The sequence below is a fragment of the Diabrotica virgifera genome, chromosome 3, assembly GCF_917563875.1.
Source record: "Diabrotica virgifera virgifera chromosome 3, PGI_DIABVI_V3a".
Lineage (NCBI taxonomy): Eukaryota > Metazoa > Arthropoda > Insecta > Coleoptera > Chrysomelidae > Diabrotica > Diabrotica virgifera.
Genome location: NC_065445.1, coordinates 116900777 through 116922307, shown reverse-complemented (window position 1 = coordinate 116922307; position 21531 = coordinate 116900777). Strand labels below are relative to the sequence as shown.

Genomic DNA, 21531 nt, shown 5'->3' with positions numbered 1-21531 from the left:
GCAATCCGTGACTGCCCTCGCTGTATTATAGTAGTTCATTCAGAGAGAAGAGCATATGTATCCCCTGATGAGGTGCTAAGAAGCCTCGAAACCTTGTTTCTAAAGTTACTGGCTGTTCTCTCTGATTAAACTAGAAATACAATGCGACTTCAGTTGGGGGTGCAACGAAATTGAAAATGTTTATTAATTTTTAAAACTATTTTATAACCATTGTATATTCTTTTCAGGTAGAACTTTCGATTCTTTAAGAACGATGTTTACATCAACGAGAGAAATTCAAGACTGGTTCACGGAATGTGCAAGACTCATATCGTCAGTTGGGTCTCAGCACGTAGAATGGGTTACACCCCTAGGTTTACCTATTGTACAGCCATATTTTAAGTATAGAAAAGCATCTACGGGCACATCCACTTATGAAAATTACATCATGGACAAATATGAGTAAGTTATCCTTTTTTTCGACAAGCTTTTGTTTCCGCCAGAAAAATCATTTTATATGTTAGTTATTGGAAACTTTATGGGGTAATTACAGTAATAGGTTATTAGGTAATTATTAGTTTATCGTCATCAAACAGCCCTGTTTTGCCTATAGTTGAACGTAGGCATTTCTAGATATTTCCATCTCTTTCTGTGTTGCGCCTCTGCTATCGAATTGATCACAATTCTTTTGAGGTCGTTAGTCCATCGCGTTAGGGGTCATCCCCTGCTTGGATTGTCTACCTGTGGTCTCCACTTAAGGAATTTTTTTTGCCCGCCTGTCGTCTTTCATTCTTGCAAGATGTTCTGCCCAATCCATTTTGCATTGTAATACGTTCGATAATCATGCCTATTCTGTAACCCATTTCGATGATAGAAGTCAGGAAAATCGAATAGAAGTGGCCAAGTCGAATAGAAATAATCCAAATCGGTATTCCATAACTGCTTCGGAATCTCTACAATCGGAATAGTGAATAGAAATGACTTCGACAGCATTTACCCTGTCGAAATGAGTTTTCGTAATCGGAATTGTGCTTGACGCAAGACGCTTGACGCTTATCCACTGAAAATAATTTATTACTACTTATTTATAATTATTTATATTATTTATTCCTTTTTATGGCTGCTTAATTTTTTATTCTGTGGTGGTATTTATTTAGAGAATTGTATATTTATTTAATTTAGACATGTTGTACGAGTATGCATTGAACCTAACCTTAATTTATTTGGCATCTGCTGTGGGAGCACGGCACGCCAAATAGAATTCTATTTTAGTGACGTCACGTTGCCTAGCAACCGTCGATTCTCCCATTATGAAATTCTATTTTGTGACGTCAGCAAAATAGAATTCTGAATGTTTGCCAGTTACAGTGTTACCATACTTTTTTTTTGTTTATTTCTTGTACAATTTCAATCAATGGTATCATGTACACAAGAATAAGATTTGTACAAGAACGTTTAAAATAAAAAGATAGCCTTATAGCCTTGATTGATAAATATAGTATATCAGTATAGGTACTTGTATATTTATCAATCAAGCTTATAGTCGGAACAAATTATAGAAAAGAGGCCATTTTTGGAAAAAGCTGTTCGGCAGTTATTTTAGCTGCTAATATTGCCCGGTTACAGATAAATGAGAAATTTAAAGAGATAGACCAATTGGTGTTCAAGTGGTACTTGTACACCAATTGGTCTAACTCTTTAAATTTCTCATTTATCTGTATTACCCGGTTACAGATACATGAGAAATTTAAAGAGATAGACCAATTGGTGTACAAGTACCACTTGTACACCAATTGGTCTATCTCTTTAAATTTCTCATTTATCTGTAACCGGGCTATGCCATCAATTTATCTCATCTTTGATTTAAAATGATTTATACATCGTATCTTCATTTATCTTTTTTATTTATCAGTTTATCTTCTTTTTTATAACAATTTTAATTAACTTTGATTTAAAACCATTTTATCATCTTTTTAGCTTTTTGTATCCAGTATTTACACTAATATTTTATTATTTACTTTTCAAAACTTTTCTTTTTTGGTGTTTCAAAACTATTTTTTATATTCAACTTTATGTAACGTGATATGTAGTATGAAAAAATTGAGTATATGGCAACGGTGTCATATTTCAAGTTTAGATCCAGTAACAAACAGATCACAGAACACTAATTTCGCTTGTTAATGCGGTGTTGCAACCACGTCATGAGCGCGCCAAATAGAAGTTAGCGATTTCGATTTACCCTGATTACGATGTAAGTTACAGAATGCCAATCAAAACACGAAAATGACGCGATAGATATCAAACATTCCGATTTCGGGTAATTACGATTCGACTTGGTCATTTTTATTCGATTTGTTAAAGTTACAGAATAGGCTGAATGTCTTCCACTCCGATTCATCTACGAACTTCCTCGTTCCTTAGTCTGCTTCTGCAGCTTATTCCAAGCATTGACCTCTCCATTTTGCGTAGTGTAAAATTCTCTCCATCGGTAAATCGATCGGAAGATATTTAAAACCATATGTACAGTCGGAAAAATGAAAGAATACCCATGAACGGTCATATCAAGCACATATTTTAGATTTGCTGCCTTTTTCTATAAATAACAAACGAGAGAGATACATTATTAAGTGTTGTCTACAAAGCAAAAACGTTAAGATATACGCAGTTACATATTTATAATTGACAGAGTGAGACGGCGATACAATTGTTCAACGTAGTTATATTAATTTAGTAGAAAATTTAAACTCACACTTGACTATTTCTGTACTTCTAATGTCATTCTTAGAAAAACATTCAACATGAGTAGAGATAATGATTGTATAAACTACTATTCACTAAACACTTCTAAACACTTCACTACTAAACACTTTGACAGTGAAACTGGGTTAGGTTCGGTAGGGTTTATAAATTTTAATAATCAGTCGTATTTACTTGAATAAATTCAGTTCTTTTAAGAGCTATTTTGATATTATATTGTATTTTTGGTTTGGTAAGTATTTATTTAATTAAAATACGTCAATAAAATTTGTAAGTAATCATCTGTCAATATGGTTAACTTCTGTCTATGAGTTCGCCAAACGTGTACATATTACTCTGACTTTTCAATCATAGTGTATGAAATTACAGATTAGTATATTTTTACGAATGTACATTTATTTGCAGATAATGTCTGGAAAATGATCTGGATACCTAATGATCTAACTTCATTAAGTTTACTTTCATTTTAATCACTTAATGCAGCTGACATAAACGACATTTTTTAAATTCCTGTTCAGAAGAGAAATTCATAATACTATATTTGCTTACTCATTATTTTTGTATTATTAATATATATCAAATAATTAATTACGGTGGTAATAGTAACATTTATCACCAATAAATATATATTATCAGAAAAAGAATAACATCACAAAAAGTTTTTGGCACATTCTTACGTAGCGAAAAATCGTACGGTGGGGTAGTAGTCACATCCGTTTATTTTCAGTACTAACTTAGTTTAGACTTTGTTTTGACTAGAAATTTTTTATTTGATTCGTATGTATATCATCGATGACGCATGGGGATTCTTTCATTTTTCCGACTGTATACTTTTTTCAAGCGTGCCTATAAAGTTTCACATCAAGAATATATATACAGTCTGTTTCTTAGACCATAAAAACTGATAGACACGCCGTAATGCTATTCTTTCGTCTCGAAGAGTGAAGCCAACAAAACGATTCACACAGCTGTGCGTGACGTCAGTTTACGGCAGAAAACTGTAGAGATTAGAAGTGTTTATAGGCGTTGTAAACTTTTTAAAGTGTTCCAATTTAAAATTTTTCCAATACACTAATTTTTTAATTATGTTGTTATCTTGCAGAGCATTTAATTGTACGCAGCGACAAAAAAAAAGGGAAAAACACCTAAAATCCAGTTTACAGCAGCATAATAAACAAGCGATTTTTCAAAAAATTGAAGAATTTATAAAGTATCTTAATTCACTCAAATATTCCAACAATGGTGAACCACTGCATCTAAGCCAAAGAAAAACGGGTTTTATTGGTATGATCATTAATTTAAAGTCACTAATGCGAATTTGGAAAAATTACTTGAAGGATAATATTTATGGAGGTCTGAAGTATCTTTTGGCCTATAAACTTTCTCAGGATCACTTAGAAGTTTTCTTTAGTTCTATTATAGGAGTCATGGAGGTTACAACAACAACCCAACGACAAAACAATTTAAAGATGCATATAAAAGACTCGTAATGCACACAAGTGTTACAGGATCTACCCAGGCTAATTGTATAGAACAGGCACCTTCCACAATTTTAGCAATGAGCACAACAAATACTGTGAAAATGAAAACTGTTGATCATCAACTCATTGACAACTTTATAACTGATGAAAATAATAGGGAAGTAATAACTAGTAACCATGATTATACTGTAAATAATTTAAGTTTTTCAAAAACAGTCATCTTATGTTTGTGATGTTGTTGACTATATCGCTGGGTTTGTAGTTAAGAAAGTTAAGAAAACATTAGATTGTGACATATGTTTGTGTGCAATTGAATGTGATAATTTACAATGTCCATTCATAAGACACAAAAAGTATAGCATATTAAATTTTTTTTTAATTCAACCTTCTAAAGACGTCATTCATATTTGCAAAATTGCTGAAAGCGAAATTAGAATTATGTAGGTACAATTCAAAAAAATTGAACGATTCTAAATTAATGACAAAATTGATCTTAAACGTGCATGGTTCTGTGTTTAACGAATACAAAGAACATAATATGTATTCAAAATCATGATCAAACATATTATGTTTGATCATGATTTTGAAACAAACATTTGTTTAATCGAATAAAGATAATTTGTTTGCATTATTGCTACATCAGATTGTACCACGAAGGTGAAAAACTAAATAATGTAATAAGAGTTAGAAGTAAGTTTATTTTGTACAAAGCTATTTTGTTTTGTTTTTATTAATTAATAGATTTCCTACATATTTTTTCACCTAACGTGAAACTTACACCCAAAAGAAAATTACACTCTTAAATTTATTTTTGATTATCAAACAAGAAGAGATAAACCAACGATATACTTTCAAATAAAACATTTATTTTTACAAAATTACTTTAAGTCAAAAATATTTATTAATTACTTTGCTAAATGATTTTTCTTCCATATTTTTTACAAATATTGAAGATATACTAAAATTAATCTAAAATTGTGTAATTTTATTAGTGCTTTGCTAAGAATCCAAACGAGTTCTTGCCGTATTGTCACGTCACTTTCGCGGAAGGTCTTTGCTTCAACGGTTCGGTACAAGGCGTGTCTATCAGTTTTTATGGTCTAAGGTCTGTTCCGTCTGTTCCAACGAAAATTTGACCCCCCCCCCCCATAAATTCAGAAACCAAGAGCTTCTTCAAAATTTAAAAAAACACGTCAATTTGTAATGGAAGGGGCACGAATTTTCTTGCAAAATTCATGCCCTCAAATGTAACCCCCTACTGCCCCGCATCGACCACCACTTTTTTTTTTAATAGCAAGTGTGGAACATCATTTGAAAGGTAATTATTTTCTCTAAACGACGATTTTTTTTTAATTTACGTAATAAGTTGAAAGATAATTTTGGACTTAACAAATTTATTATAAATTAGTTAAATCCAAAATCATCTTTAAAGTTATTCCGCAAATTAAAAAAAAATTAGAGGGTCCTGTAGATAACAAAAATACCTTTCAAATGATGTGCCGCTCGACTACACTTGCTATTAAAAAAATGTGGGTTGATGCGGGGCAGGGAAAGGGGGATGAATTTTGCATGAAAATTTGTCCCCCTTTTGATACAAATTGACATGTTTGTTTAAATTCTGAAGAAACTCTTGGTTTCTGAGTTACTGGGAGGGAGGTCAAATTTTCGTTGGAACACTCTGTATAAATATAATAGTCTCCCGTTTTATACCGCTCACGTGGCTTTGGGAGTATAGCAGGGTAGTCTGCTATAGTCTGCCGGTCCACATCAAAAATTATAATAATAAATTTATAAACAATTATGCAAGTTTTATATTGGTATAGACGATTGGTATAGACGATTTGTTAGTAGTTAGTTTTTTATAATTAAGTATTTTCTATGGGAAATAAGCCACAATTTTACTAAAAAATGAATTTATGAACGTTTATAATAAATTAAATTAAAAACTTCGAAACGTTAATAAATTCATTTTTTAGTAAAATTGTGGCTTATTTCCCATAAAAAATACTTAATTATAAAAATGCCACAAGGAAATAGCTTCAGAACAACGTTAGTTTTTTACTTTATTTTAACATCATCATTCTCTTTGCCTTATCCCTATGCGGGGTCGGCTTCCCTAATTGCATTTCTCCATACAATTCTATCTTGAGTCATATCAATATTAATCCCCTTTATAGTCTAAGAGCTAGAGGCGAGAAATCATCGTCATAAGTAATATGGAGTTTGGCATGTGAAATGAGTCTATTGTATGTTGATAATTATGACCCCTTTCAGGCTGACACCTCAGTGGATACAGGGAGTAGCAATAAGGGATGAAAGGGGAAAGTTAACGCAGTCATTAAAGGTTTTTACCTCCTATTTTGTTAAACCTCCATCGATTTACATGAAAATTGGTGAGTAGTTAGAGCATACCTCAAGAAATAAAACTTACATGGTGCCAACGTGCGCTTTTACCCTGGGGGTGGATGCCACCCCTTCTCATAGGTGAAAACTATTTTATTAAAAATAACCCCACTAATCGATAGAGGGACAAATTTTAAGCAAAATTTATTACCTCTAATTATTAAAATAAATCAATACTTTTTGAGTTATTAAAGATCAAAGATTTGAATTTTTCGTGAAATAAATGCATGATGTAAAGCGGTTTTTCGTAAATAATTCAAAAACTGTAAGTTTTATCAAAATAGTTATGATTACCAAAATTGAAGATAATAAAAAATAAAAGAGATTTCTTATTCGAAAAACCTTTGAGAATTAATAAAAAGTGAGTTATAGATGATGAAATGTATATTTTTTTCGGCTAGTGCCCAAATCTATTATTCAAGCTCAAATAACGGGAAAACGGTGCATTTTATAAAATATATTTACTGAACACTTGTCAAAGTACTTAGAAATATGTATCAAATGAGCACCCAAAGTTGATACCATGAAACATTATGCTACAAACATTTTTCAAAGTTTAGGCTCCAAAAATTTGGAGCTTAATTATTATATTATTTATATAAGTTTTTAAAATTGTTTTAAGACATTTATATAAAATATAGCAAAAATGTATTTGAATATTATGTCAAATGTGCACATTATTGGACACCCTCAGTTTCTGTACATATTCAGTTTATACAGGGGCGGTTCTAGACCAAAAAAGTGGGGGACAAGGGAACACAACCGGTGAATAAACAAGATAACGTGCCTTTTTAACGAAAATTATAGTACAAAAGTACTGTAAAAACTGAATAAGGGGGGCAGCTGCCCCCTGCCCCTGGCTAGAACCGCCACTAAGTTTATATCGATAGAAAAAATTCAATTAAATATCGAAATAATATAAAAATAATATTTTAGTAACAAACATTTAATTAATAATAATATTTTTAATAATTAATAATAATATGGACCAATAAGTTTTCGATTTAAAAATCTTTTAGTAATATTTTAATATTTTCTAAATATTATTAATAATGCTATTAGGATCGAAAACTTCATCTTTTAATTGCCAGATGACGCTAGTCACCTAATATTTTCACTTCAGTTGCAATGGGTGGGAAAACCTCTCAGTACGGATCAGTTGGGATATGGAGAACAAGCCTACGTTCTTTCCGATGAGGCTCCAATAAGAGCCGAAAATCGCGATTCAAGGGACTGGACTGCGCTCCGTATTCTAATTGAAAAGTAAGATTGTTTTGCCTTCGCATTGCAACCGAATTAAAAATAAAATTTTTATTTTATTTTTTTTTAATTAATAATAATTTTTAATTCTAAACAACTTTTCATAATAGCAATTTTCCATATTAGGAATTTAAATACATAAAAAACAAAGTTTTTGTTATAATAATGCTCGCATTTTTAACTTGTTATATTTAAATTGTAATAAAACGAACTTGATAATAAATTATAATCCTAATTTCATTCCCGAAATTCTTTTAAAAATTATTCTGTTAACTAATTTCAAAATAAATATATAAATAGCGTATGTTTTAATTTTCACTTTTTCCTAAAAACTCGAAAGGGTTCTCTTATTTTCATCATCAGTTGCTTAGCTTTGACGTTATAAACTTCATCTGAAGCTCATTTGATAGGTATTCTTGAGTACTTTGACAAGTGTTCTGTAAATATATTTTATAAAATGCACCGTTTTCCCGTTATTTGAGCTTGAATACTTAGATTTGGGTACTAGCCGAAAAAAATATAAATTCCATCACCTATAACTCACTTTTTGTTAATTCTCAAAGGTTTTTAGAATAATAAATCTATTTTATTTTTTATTATCTTCAATTTTGGTAATCATAACTATTTTGATAAAACTTACAGTTTTTGAATTATTCACGAAAAACCGCTTTACATCATGCATTTATTTCACGAAAAATTCAAATCTTTGATCTTTAATAACTCAAAAAGTATTTATTTATTTTAATAATTAGAAGTGACAAATTTTGCTTAAAATTTGCCCCTCTATCGATTAGTGGGGTTATTTTTAATAAAATAGTGTTCACCCACGAGAAGGGGTGACATCCACCCCCAGGGTAAAAGCGCACGTTGGCACCACATCAGTTTTATTTCTTGAGTTATGCTCTAACTACTCACCAATTTTCATGCAAATCGATGGAGGTTTAACAAAATAGAAGGTGAAAACATTTAATGACTGCACCAACTTTCCCCTTTCAGCCCTTATTGCTACTTCCTGTATCCACTGAGGTGTCAGCCTGAAAGGGGTCATAGTTATCAATATACAATAGACACATTTCACATGCCAAACTCCATATTACTTATGACGATGATTTCTCGCCTCTAGCTCTCCGTCTATTACCAACATGTCCTGCCTAATCGTCTCCCCCCACGTCTTCTTTGGTCTTCCTCTCCTACTCCTTCTAGGAATCTGCACTTCAGCAATTCTTCGTATTGGGTGATTAGCAGCGTCTCGACGTTGAACATGACCAAACCATCTCAACCTATGCTCTCTCATTTTGGCATCAATTGATGCCACACCTAGACTTCCCCTAATATACTCACTTTTAATTTTACCCTTTTTGGTCACTCCACTCATCCATCTCACCTTTCTCATTCTCATTTCCGCCACCTGCATTCGTTGTTCCTCTTTCTTTTTCACTGCCCAACATTCAGTTCCGTACATCATAGCCGGTCTTATGGCTGTTTTATAGAATTTTCCCTTCATTGGAATTTTCCTGTCACACAGCACACCACTCGCTTCCTTCCACTTCATCCATCCAGCCCTAATTCTACTGCATGCATCTCCATCTATTTCTCCATTACTCTGTAATACCGATCCCAGGTACTGCTATTGCTTTTTACAATCAGTTCACCATCCAAAGATACCATGTTAGTTGTAGTAACTCCATCTTTAAATGAACATTGCAAATACTCTGTCTTTGTCCTACTAAGTTTTAAACCTTTTTCCTCCAAAACTTGTCACCACTGTTCCAGTTTTTGTTCTAAGTCTCTTTCACTATTTCCTACTAACACGACATCATCAGCATACAAAGCACCATGGAATGTTACCCTGTAGTTTCGCTGTTATCTGGTCCAAAACTAATGAGAATAAATACGGACTAAGCACCGAACCCTGTTGCAATCCTACTTTCACATGAAATTTATCAGTCTCTCCCACACCTGTCCTAACACTAGTCGTTACTCCCTCATACATATCCCTCACAATCTTTACATATTCACCAGGGACTCCTTTCTTATTGAGTGCCCACCACAGAATCTCTCGAGGAACTGCTTCTCGAGAATCATATGCTTTCTCAAGATCAATGAATACCATATGAGCGTTTGTTTCTTTACTCCTGTATTTTTCCATCAACTGCCTTATAATGCATCTGTTGTTGATCTGCCCTGCATAAAGCCAAACTGATTCTCGGATATTTCGGTCTCTTCACGTATCCGTCTATCAATTACTCTTTCCCATATTTTCATGGTGTGGCTAAGCAGTTTTATAGCCCTATAGTTTGTACATTGTTGTATATCTTCCTTGTTTTTGTAGACAGGTACTAGTATACTGCTTCTCCATTCGTCTGGCATTTGTCCAAATACCATAATTCTATTAAATAAACCTGTTAGCCACCTTGTTCCTGTCTCTCCCAATGCTCTCCATACTTCCCAGGAATATCATCTGGTCCTATAGTCCAGGAACCGAAGCTTTTCACCTCACAATTTTTACAGAATGGATCGATTTTCTTGAAAATTTGAGAATACGTAGTGGATAGTCCAAGGATCAAAATCTATATGATGCCGAAAGGCGCTTTTACCATGGGGGTGGTTGCCACCCCATGTCGGGGGTGGAAATTTTTTATTATATTTTGAGCGCAAAAGTTGGTAAAAACATTCATTCTAAGCAAAAAACGTTCTATACATTTTGTTGATAAAATTCATAGTTTTCGATTTATTCGCTATCGAAAGTGTTAGTTTTATATCAAAAAAATCAATGTTTTTCGATATATACTCATTTACCATTCACTCAATTTTTGCCGTAGAAAAATTTTTTTGAAACCAAGTTCTTGGGAGATAAATAACCTACAGTTTCATATTCAAACATTTTTTCGTATATCTGATGCTAATCTTTCTATTCTGAAGAAAATGGCATTTTTTACCAAACTACAAAAAGTCGTTATTCGCTTTTAACTCCAATTTTTTTAAAAACTAATCATTCTAAGCCAGTCAAACTTCTATAATATATTAATAATACACAGATAAAGAAGAATGAATAAGGACAATGACTAAAAACACCGCTAACTTACATTATTATGCTTCCCATTGGATTTCTCCTTTTTTCTTTCAAAAAAATATATTGATTTTTTAACCGTAACTTTTTTAGTTTTTATTTTAGAAAGTTTGTTGAAAAAGAATTTTGTAGGTTTTTATAAGGTATATAAGGCTATTAGTATTAAATCCTTTTAAAATCCTCAGTCGTAAAAAGTGGTGACTTTGAAATGGTTGGTAAAGGTGGCTTTTGCATGTTATTACCAGTTTCAATTGTCAATAGCTCACTCAATTTTTACCGTAGAGAAAAATTTTGCAAAACAGTTTCTTGGGAATTAAATAAGCTATAATTTCATATTTAAACATTTTTTCGCATCTCTGATGCTAATCTCTCTATTCTGAAGAAAATTTAATTTTTTACCAAACTCCAAAAATTCGTTATTCGCTTTTGACTTCATTTTTTTTAAACTAATTATTCTAAGCCGGTTAAACTTCTAGAACCTATTAATAATACATAAATAAAGAAGACCAAATAAGGTCAATGACTAGTTTTCATTAGGGTGGTGATAAGGAGTTTGCATCCGATCACTTTTTCACTGAAAAAAATAGGGACTGACATTCTTTTCATTATAAGCCACTTAATTTTTGAGCTAAAGACTTGTTTTTATTTCTGGAGATAGATATTTTTAAGTACTTCAAATTAGTTTAAACATTTTATCCTCGAAAAATGCATAGTTTTCCCGTCTTTTGACTTTGATACTACAATATTTAGCATTAGACGAAGAAGAGCTAACATATAATAAAGTATAGCTCGATTAATATTGGTCTAAAAGCAAATTTAAAAAAACGGTTTTGTTGATTTTTTCACAAGGTACATTTTTATTAAGCAAAGTTGTTTTGATAAAACAAAAACTTTTTGAGTTATTTGCAGAAAACTGATTAAAAACATTGATTTTTTTGATATAAAATTAATACTTTCGATAGCGAATAAATCGAAAACTATTACTTTTATCAAAAAAATGTATAGAACGTTCCTTGCTTAGAATGAACCTTTTTACCAACTTTTGCGGTCAAAATATAATAAAAAATTTCCACCACCGACATGGGGTGGCAACCACCCCCATGGTAAAAGCGCCTTTCGGCATCTTATAGATTTTGATCTTTGGACTATCCACTACTTATTCTCAAATTTTCAAGCAAATCGATCCATTCTGTACAAATTGCGAGGTTTTGTCCTATTTTAAGCTTCATTACTTGGACTACTACCGCTTTTCCTTTCTTTATTTTTTGAAGCGCTTGAGCCACTTCCTCGTTTGTTATTTTGGTGACCATTGCTGCTACTGTCTCCGTTGACTCTACAGGCTGTCTGTCAAATTCTTCATTTAATAAGCTGTCAAAGTACTTTCCCCATCTCTTTTTGACATCCTTTTCGTGAACTAGTATTTTATTATTTTCATCTCGGATACATCTAATCTGATGCTTTCTTTGCTCTCTGTTTGGCTATTTTATATATCTTCGTTTCGCCTTCCCTGGTATCAAGTTGATCGTATAGGCTTGAATACGCTTCTAATTTGGCTTTTGCTACTGCTACTTTCGCTTCCTTTTTCGCCACCATATAGTTTTACTTTATTTTAACATATTTATTTTAAACATTACGATTTGGGTTTAATATCGTTAATCGAAAGTAATTTTTACTTATATAAATCATTTTTTGTTTTGCAGAAAACCAAATGTGATGAAGCAGAAGAACGCTTTTCCACCTAATTTTATACATTCGTTGGATTCTAGTCATATGATGTTAACATCTCTTCATTGTGAACGAGCTGGTATTACTTTTGTCTCTGTTCATGACTGCTATTGGACACATCCGTCAACTGTACATATTATGAATAAGGTATGGTATCGTTTACTGTACAATTAAAAATAAGATTAGAGTTAAAATTAAAATGATAAAGTTGTTCCATTATATATTTGCATAAGATTCTTTTGCAAACAAGGTAAATCAAAACATTAAGTGAAACGTGGATATGTAACATCGTTAATATGTACTGTCAATGTAATGACAATTTGTAGGTTAGAAAATATTAGTTGTCTCATTACATAGATATAATAACCTGTAGATTAGGCTAGATATGGGTAATATTTAATATAGTAATATAATCGCTCTGTGCATCGAGGTGTAACGCCGATATCAAGGACGCCATTGGTCAAAATTCATTTTGAGTGGTCTAGCCATCTTTGTCCGTCATATGACCGGTATCGCTTAGTAAAAAGAGATAGATGTTTTGTTCAGTATGCCTTGTCTACGGTTAACATGTCTCTGTCTCATTGGCGTAAAAATAAATACTTACCGGAAGTAATCAAATTAGAGAGCAACAGTTAGTCGTTCTAACAATTATGTTTGAAAATAAAAATTACAATGACATAATATAAAAAAAGTAAAAGTTTACATAATATGAAAAACCAAATAAACAATAAATGCAAATAAATCAATAAATACTACAAATGCGCTAATGTCACTGTCACTGAATATAATAAACGTCAAAATTCATAGTAAACAAGATATACTGAATTCGCTCTACCGAGATCCAATTTGACACATTCGGAATAGGAAACATACAACACAAAAATTCCTACCTCACACTATTAACTGCGAAAATCAATTTAATCTTTCATTAAAAAAAGAAGAATTATTAGAAATAGTGGGAGTGTATATTAATCTCATAAAATTTTGTGAAGTTTATTTCTACAAAATATTTTTATTTTGTACAATAAATAATTTTCTCATTTGTTATCAATACATTATAATGGTGTAAATAAATAATTATTGATTAGCGTAAGGTTTATGTTATTTTTATGTTTGTTTACTATTAATAATATTAGCTATGAGCAGGTTCGTTGGTTGTGTAGTTATTTCCAGTCACTTCTGACAACTTAATTTCCCTAAAAAGAAATTACTAACGTCAGTGTCAAAGTGAATCTCGATAGAGAGAATTCAGTATAATATACTATATAGTAATATACTTTATAGTAATATAGTAATAATATAATATACTATATAGTATATTATACTGAATTCGCTCTATCGAGATTCACTGACGGTAGTAATTTCTTTTTGGAAAGTTCAGTTGTCAGAAGTGACTGGAAATTACTACACAACCAACGCACCTGCTCATAGCCAATATTATTAATAGTAAACAGACATAAAAATAACATAAACCTTACGCCAATCAATAATTATTTATTTACACCATTATAATGTATTGATAATAAATGCCAAATTTATTTATTGTATAAAATAAAAATATTTTGTGGAAATAAACTCCGCAAAATTTTATCAGATTAGTAGACACCCCCTCTATTTCTAATAATTCTTCTTTTTTTAATGAAAGATTAAGTTGATTTTAGCAGTTAAAAGTGTGAGGTAGGAATTTTGTGTTGTATGTTTCCTATTCCGAATGTGTCAAAGTGAATCTCGGTAGAGCGAATTCAGTATCCAAGACATGCCGTATTGTTTATCATTGTTTAACGTATTGTGGTTTCTATGGACAACCGGCTTAATTTTGCGATACTAGTATCTGTAAGTAAAAAAAGAGACCTCGTGTAAAAAGTAATTCGCGAATAATTTCATGCATGTGCAAAGATACAATGGAAGAACTATATTCTATCTAGCAAATTGCCGAGAGCAACCTACTGGTTTAGTATATTTTTGATGATATGGTATTTTTTATTTTAGATCTGCAGGGAACAATTTGTTGCGCTTCATTCCGAGCCAATCTTAGAAGACCTTTCGAATTTCTTATGGGAAAAGTTTAGTTATGGGCAAAGGTATGATTTACATTAAATTTCAGTTCATAATACAATTCTTTTTTATACTTTTTATTTTTAGTGATTTTACTGATGACGGATCTGTGGTTGATCTTACTAAGAAGAAATTAAACAGAGTTTTACGACAATTGCCCAAGACAGGAGAATTTGACATTAATCAAGTATTAAAATCTGTTTACTTTTTCAGTTGATTGTTTAGTTATTTTGTTAAATTCTAATAAAAGTGTAGTATTTTGTTAATGCCTGGTTTGATTTAATTTATTTCAAGATACAGTAGAGCGTCGATAATCCGAACTAATTGGTACAGGGGTAGTTCGGATTATCAAATTGTTCGGATTATCGAACATATGTTCAAAATACATACAAAGCTCATAAACATAGTACATATTATTATGTACATACGATTTAGTTACAAGGAATAAAACACCTGCATAATAAACAAATATAATATTGTATGTATTTCTGCATAATCCGCGGTCATATTTCGCCCATATTGTCATATTAAATCCAAAAATTCGGTCCGCGATCATATTTTTTAATTTTATAATTTTTTTTTGTGTTCGGATTAGGGTTCGTATTACCAGGGTTCGGATTATCGACGCTCTACTGTATATAGAAATTGTGAGAATCTTCTGAAGAAAGTTCTCCACAACAAAATTTGAACAACAAGAACTATAACTAGAAATTAAAAAAACACTGTGTTGGTTCCTTTATGTGGATAGCATTCTTGTGATCTGGATTCTGAAGATGCCGAAGAGCTCGAAACAAATCGCATTTTTAGTTTTGGTAGAACGAAAAACTTAGACTGAAATTATACTGAAAACCAACACGCACGAATTGATATTTGAACAACTGGAATCGCCACCCTAAATTAAGTAAGAGATATAAAAACTAAGGGGTCGTGCTAGCCGAATATGTGAATTTGGGAGAAATATTGAAACAACTAGAAAAAGCTTTAGAGAGAGAACGTTTAGGCCCCAAAGATACGATAGTTGAGTTATATATAGAGCAAAAATTGAAAACAAACACAATTTTCGGGCGCCATTTTGTTTATAAAAAAAGTAGCACACTATCTGCGGACTTTGCATACCTATATTATTAATACATAGGATCGTAGGATCCGATTCCAGCAATAAAATTGCTGGGAAATAACTTTTTCCACCTACCTCTACCGAAAGTATACGTTTCCGGACCTGACTGTAGGGAGCAAAGTTGTACTTTTCCTCGCTAGGGAGGAAAACTAAAAGTGACGTCATGGTATTTCATTCATGAAATATAACTTATTGACGCCCCTGTACAATATTTATTTTGTACTACGTAAGTATCTATACATTTTAACGTTTATTTATAAAACACGCCTGTATTTTGCAGAATGGTAAAAAGAGTAAATTGTTATTTTGATTTAACAATGTTTATATTAATAATTTGACTTATATTTGACAGTTGACAGTTATATTGTACCTACTTGTTAGTTTTAGTTTTAATACATTTTGTTGGTAAGTTACATAAATAAATTAAGTAAAAATGAAAAAATGACTTGTTATTTGAGGAAGGTGGAAAAACCATATATATAACATGGGAGTAAAGTGCCTTTTCCTCCCTTGAATGATTAGTGCCCTCCGCTACGCGTCAGGCAGTAAACTTCATTCTCGGGAGGAAAAGTAGCACTTTCCTCCCTTGTTATACAAATAGCTATTCCTTGTATTTTGCTAATTAGCCCAGAGTATTTCTAGATTATGACACTATACTATCCATAGATATTCAGAGAACCTATCGAAATTCAAAAATACTCGTTTGATTTTAATCGTAGAGAATTCATTAGAATCTCTCTTTCTCTCTCTCTCTTTCTCTCTCTCTCTCTCTCTCTCTCTCTTTCTCTCTCTCTATCTCTCTCTCTCTTCCTCTTTGCGGAGCCTTCAGTTGACAACCAGTTAATGTAAACCTCCCTCAATCCTTTCCAAACATCACCTACAAAGTCCTTGTAAACATCCTGCTAGACATACTAAGACAACTAAAACACATAAGAAATCGTTGGGATCAATGCGGATTTAGACCGGACTGATCTACTATTGACCAGATATTGACCAATCCAACAACACGCTTTTTACAATTAAGTATTCCTCAAAATAAGTTCAACCAACTAATGTTTAACAAATTAATCCACCAGAAACGCATGCAATTAAACATGCTATTCTTTTTCTCATGATCATCTTTCAGTTAGGGATGGCGGTTTTTGACAAAACACCGGTTTTCGGTTATACCGGTTTTTTTGCTTACGGTTTAACCTGGCGGTTATAACCGGCCAAAAAAAACCGGTTTTTGGAAAAACCGGTTATCGGTTTTTTTAATCCAATAGGTTACAAGGTTACATTTACAATGCACTTTAGTTTGCGATACTCCATTCGACTCGATATCAATATGATCAAAATTAGTACTATCGAAAGAACATCAATATCAATATAAATAAAACAAAATTTTTAATAAAACCATTTTATTCTATTAATTAATATATTTATTTATTATCTAAAATACCCACCAATTTTCCTCTCCTCCCAAACTTAAAAAATTCCCCAACCATTTCAACTTATAAAAAATTTCCCAGACTTTTTGAAATGAGATTTAAAAAAAAATAATATCAACATAAATATTTTACTTAAAACTAAATTGGATAATACAATTTATCTTTTATTTTTACTACCATCAAAAAAAATTATCATGTATTACTTTTAACACGTTTGTATATATTTGTAGAATAGGTACATTTTAACTCATTTAATACTTCCTGTATGCGTGTATCGTTTTGAAAACGTAGCGAAATTCTTGGAGATTCGTATTCGTAATCAGTAATACGATATGCATAGTCAGAGCATTATTTTTGGTAATCAGAAAAAGTCATTCAACCACTTTCAATGTCAAGAGTTAAGAGTTTAGTGTGAAAAATAGATGATGTTTGCATCTAATTCAAACAGACATTTCTTATGTAAATATTATGATTAGAGATACCTTTTCAAGGAAATATTATAATAAAAATAACTGCTTCTGGCTGATGTGAGATTGCACTTTCAGTTTGCTTCTGTATTTATAAAATAAAATAAAATTTGAATTATGGTTTTGCTTGGAATAATTACTTGAGAATAATAATTATGATTGGGATAAAAAATAATACCTAACCTAATCCTAATCACCGTAAAAACCTAATAACCAGTTTTTACTTTAAAAAGAAAAAACCGGTTATAACCGGGACAAAAAAATAACCGGTAAAACCGGTTATTGCGAAGTAAAAAAACCGGTTTTAGGTTTAAACCGGTAGGTTTTTCCCATCCCTACTTTCAGTGCGTCACAGTTTTTCGATTTCTTTCTAACGTATTAAATTGTATATGACAGAAAAAAAGGCACGTCGGTGATTACTTTGGTAATTATTCTAGTTCGGTGATTATTCTAGTTGTCGATAGATGGCGTCGTAATAAAAAAATATATTTTTTTAATTAGATAATATTACAAAAATAATCTGTATAATTTATAAGACTATACAAATCAAAGAAAATACCATTTTATAAATGCAAGAAACACATTTGATTGGTTTTTATTCCAAATTGAAAATAAAATGTGACAACTGTCAGATTTAACTAAAATGTCATGTTAGAATAAATGTCATAAATGTGTATTATCACGGACTTACCCTTTTTCCTATCATTTGTTACGCACTGAAAACTGCTCATGAAAAGGACAATATACAGGGTGTAACGAAAATACAGGTCATAAATTTAATCACATATTCTGGGACCAAAAATAGTTTGATTGAACCTAACTTACCTTAGTACAAATGTGCATATAAAAAAAGTTACAACCCTTTGAAGTTACAAAATGAAAATCGATTTTTTCCAATGTATCGAAAACTATTAAAGATTTTTTATTGAAAATGGACATATGGCATTCTTATGACAGTAGCATCTTAAGAAAAAATTATAGTGAAATTTGGACACCCTATAAAAATTTTATGGGGGTTTAGTTCCTTTAAACCCCCCCAAACTTTTGTGTACGTTCCAATTAAATTATTATTGTAGTACCATTACTTAAACACAGTATTTTTAAAACTTTTTTGGCTCTTAGTACTTTTTCGAAAAGTCAGTTTTTATCGAGATATTTTGAAAATTTGTCAAATCCACCACATATTTGTATATGGTTAAGTACGATTACGGAGACTTGGTAATAGTGTAGGAAACAAAGGTTGAACCTTGCAAAATGGACACAAGTCCGGTTTTATTTTTTTTCTGGTATATCAAGGGGTGCTTATTATAAGACTAACTTTTTCTGAAAAAATTTCGCCTCGGAACCCCCCTTTTCACCCCTTTAAAGGGGGTAATTTATGGTTTTTGCAGAACGTAGCCCTTCCTGTACCTTTTACAAAAAATTTCTTTTATAGAAATATGAAGAGGACTATATTTTCTACGATTTATTTCCGACAGCATCTCTTTATCATCCACCGTTTAGCAAGGGTGGCGCCCCAAAATTGACAAGTTTTTAAAAAAGATGTTTTAAAAAAATATATATTTTTCCCTAACTGTAACGGAAATTAAAAAGAAATTCTACGTAAACTATTCACAAATAGATGATTGATTTTTTGGTATAGGTTTCACTTAAGGGTAATTGCCCCTTTTTTTAATTACAGGGTGTTACATTTTAAAAAACCTCTTTTTATACCATCTGAACCGTTTATGCTAGAGTAAAAAGACTTTCAGCGATTACCCATGTACTGGTGCTATTTACAAATTTGTATAATGCACCCCCATTTTTTCCCCGGAACCACCCCAAAAAAAAAGAAGAATTAATAAATAAATTTATTTTCTTGGAATCCTTCACACACAATGCCCTTTATTAATATGCTTCATATATCATTTTGTGCACGTTATTATTACCCATGCATGGACACCAAAAGCAATTTCCTAGTGTAGTAAAAAAAAATAAATAAAATGGGGGGTTGAAAATTTTTTTTGTTTTTTGCTTTTTGATCCATATGGGCGTATGCTTCATCAATAGTGCTTTTCAAAAATATATATGGTTATTGCAACATCTCTGCGAAAACCACCCCTATACTTGAAAATATACTGCAGAAACTACCTCTATCCCTTGGCGAGCATGTTTTTACGATTTTCTCATTACCTATGTATTCTTTTTAAACAAAACTTATACAAGGTTAAAGACCACTATTTACTCTAAAAATTATGTCGTATTCATTTTTTCGTATAAGCAACCGTTTCGGCACAGTGGCGCCGTAAACCTCATATATGCTTTGGCGGGCTCCAGTTTTTGTTTTTTTTTCGTCATCTGTTCGTTTTATTGATAAAGTATTTATGCAAAATAAAATAACACAGTGTAACCTACAAATTATGACTTATGCACATTTTACATTCTTTGCCCCCCAAAGCCACAGTGGTGGCCCAAAATAAATGTTTGCATATCTTCGCCACCTACATGTATTTTATTGCATTAATGCTACCTTAACAGCACAATATTTACCCTTAGGTGGTCGCTACGCATTGGCGGATCCAGGGAGGGGTGATGGGGGTGATCACTTCCCCCCCTCTCAAACCAAGTGATATTATATTCAAAGATTATAAAAATATTCATTTATTTTTATAGAAATTTAACCAATTGGCACCCCCCTCTTAACGATGCTGGATCCGCCACTGTCGCTAAAGCATAAAAAGTCATTCTTATAAAAATAATATTAATATAATATAAGTATTTCTATAAAAATAAATGAATATTTTTATAATCTTCAAATATAATATCACTTGGTTTGAGAGGGGTGGGGGTGATCGCCCCCATCACCCCTCCCTGGATCCGCCACTGCTTAGCGACCACTTAGGGGTGAATATTGTGCTATTAAGGTAGCATTAACGCAATAAAATGCGTGTAGGTGGCGAAAATATGAAAAAATTTATTTTGGGCCACCACTGTAGCTTTGGGGAGCAAAGAATGTAAAATGTGCATAGGTCATGATTTGTAGGTTACACTGTGTTGTTTTATTTTACATAAGTACTTTATCAATAAAACAAACAGATGACGAAAAAATAAACAAAAACTGGAGCCCGTCAAAGCATATATGAGGTTTACGGCGCCACTGTGCCGTAACGGTTGCTTAAACGAAAAAAATGAATGGGACCTAATCTTTAGAGTAAATAGTGGTCTTTAACCTTGTATAAGTTTTGTTTAAAAAAAATGAATAGGTAATGAGAAAATCGTAAAAACATGCTGGATAAGGTATAGGGGTAGTTTCTGCAGTATATTTTCAAGGATAGGGGTGGTTTGCGCAAGGATGTTGCAATAACCATATATATTTTTGAAAAGCACTATTGATGAAGCATATGCACATATGGATCAAAAAGCAAAAAACAAAAAAAAAATTTTAACCCCCCATTTTATTTATTATTTTTGGCTACAGGGGTTGCACTAGGAAATCGCTTTTAGTGTCCATGCATGGGTAATAGTAACTTGCACAAAACGATATATGAAGCATATTAATGAAGGGCATTGTGTGTGAAGGATTCCAAGAAAATCACTTTATTTATTAATTCTTCTTTTTTTTGGGTGGTTCCGGGGAAAAATGGGGGTGCATTATACAAATTTGTAAATAACACCGGTACATGGGTAATCGCTGAAAGTCTTTTTACTCTAGCATAAACGGTTCAGATGGTATAAAAAGGGGTTTTTTAAAATGTAACACCCTGTAATTAAAAACAGGGCAATTATCCTTAAGTGAAACCTATACCAA

At 31.9% G+C, this 21531-nt stretch overlaps 1 protein-coding gene across 2 annotated transcripts in view; it reads left to right on the top strand.

Annotated features, from left to right (window-relative positions):
* The window catches only part of LOC114338946 (DNA-directed RNA polymerase, mitochondrial), a 101371-nt gene extending 86375 nt beyond the window's left edge, over window positions 1-14996 (top strand). For both annotated transcript variants that reach the window (XM_050646872.1, XM_050646873.1), the window contains 4 exons: window positions 228-441; window positions 12651-12822; window positions 14665-14756; window positions 14818-14996. In XM_050646872.1, the coding sequence (XP_050502829.1) occupies window positions 228-441; window positions 12651-12822; window positions 14665-14756; window positions 14818-14947 (608 nt within the window). In that variant the 3' untranslated portion in view covers window positions 14948-14996. The remainder of the gene's footprint in view (window positions 1-227; window positions 442-12650; window positions 12823-14664; window positions 14757-14817) is intronic.
* Window positions 14997-21531: the final 6535 nt, after the last annotated feature.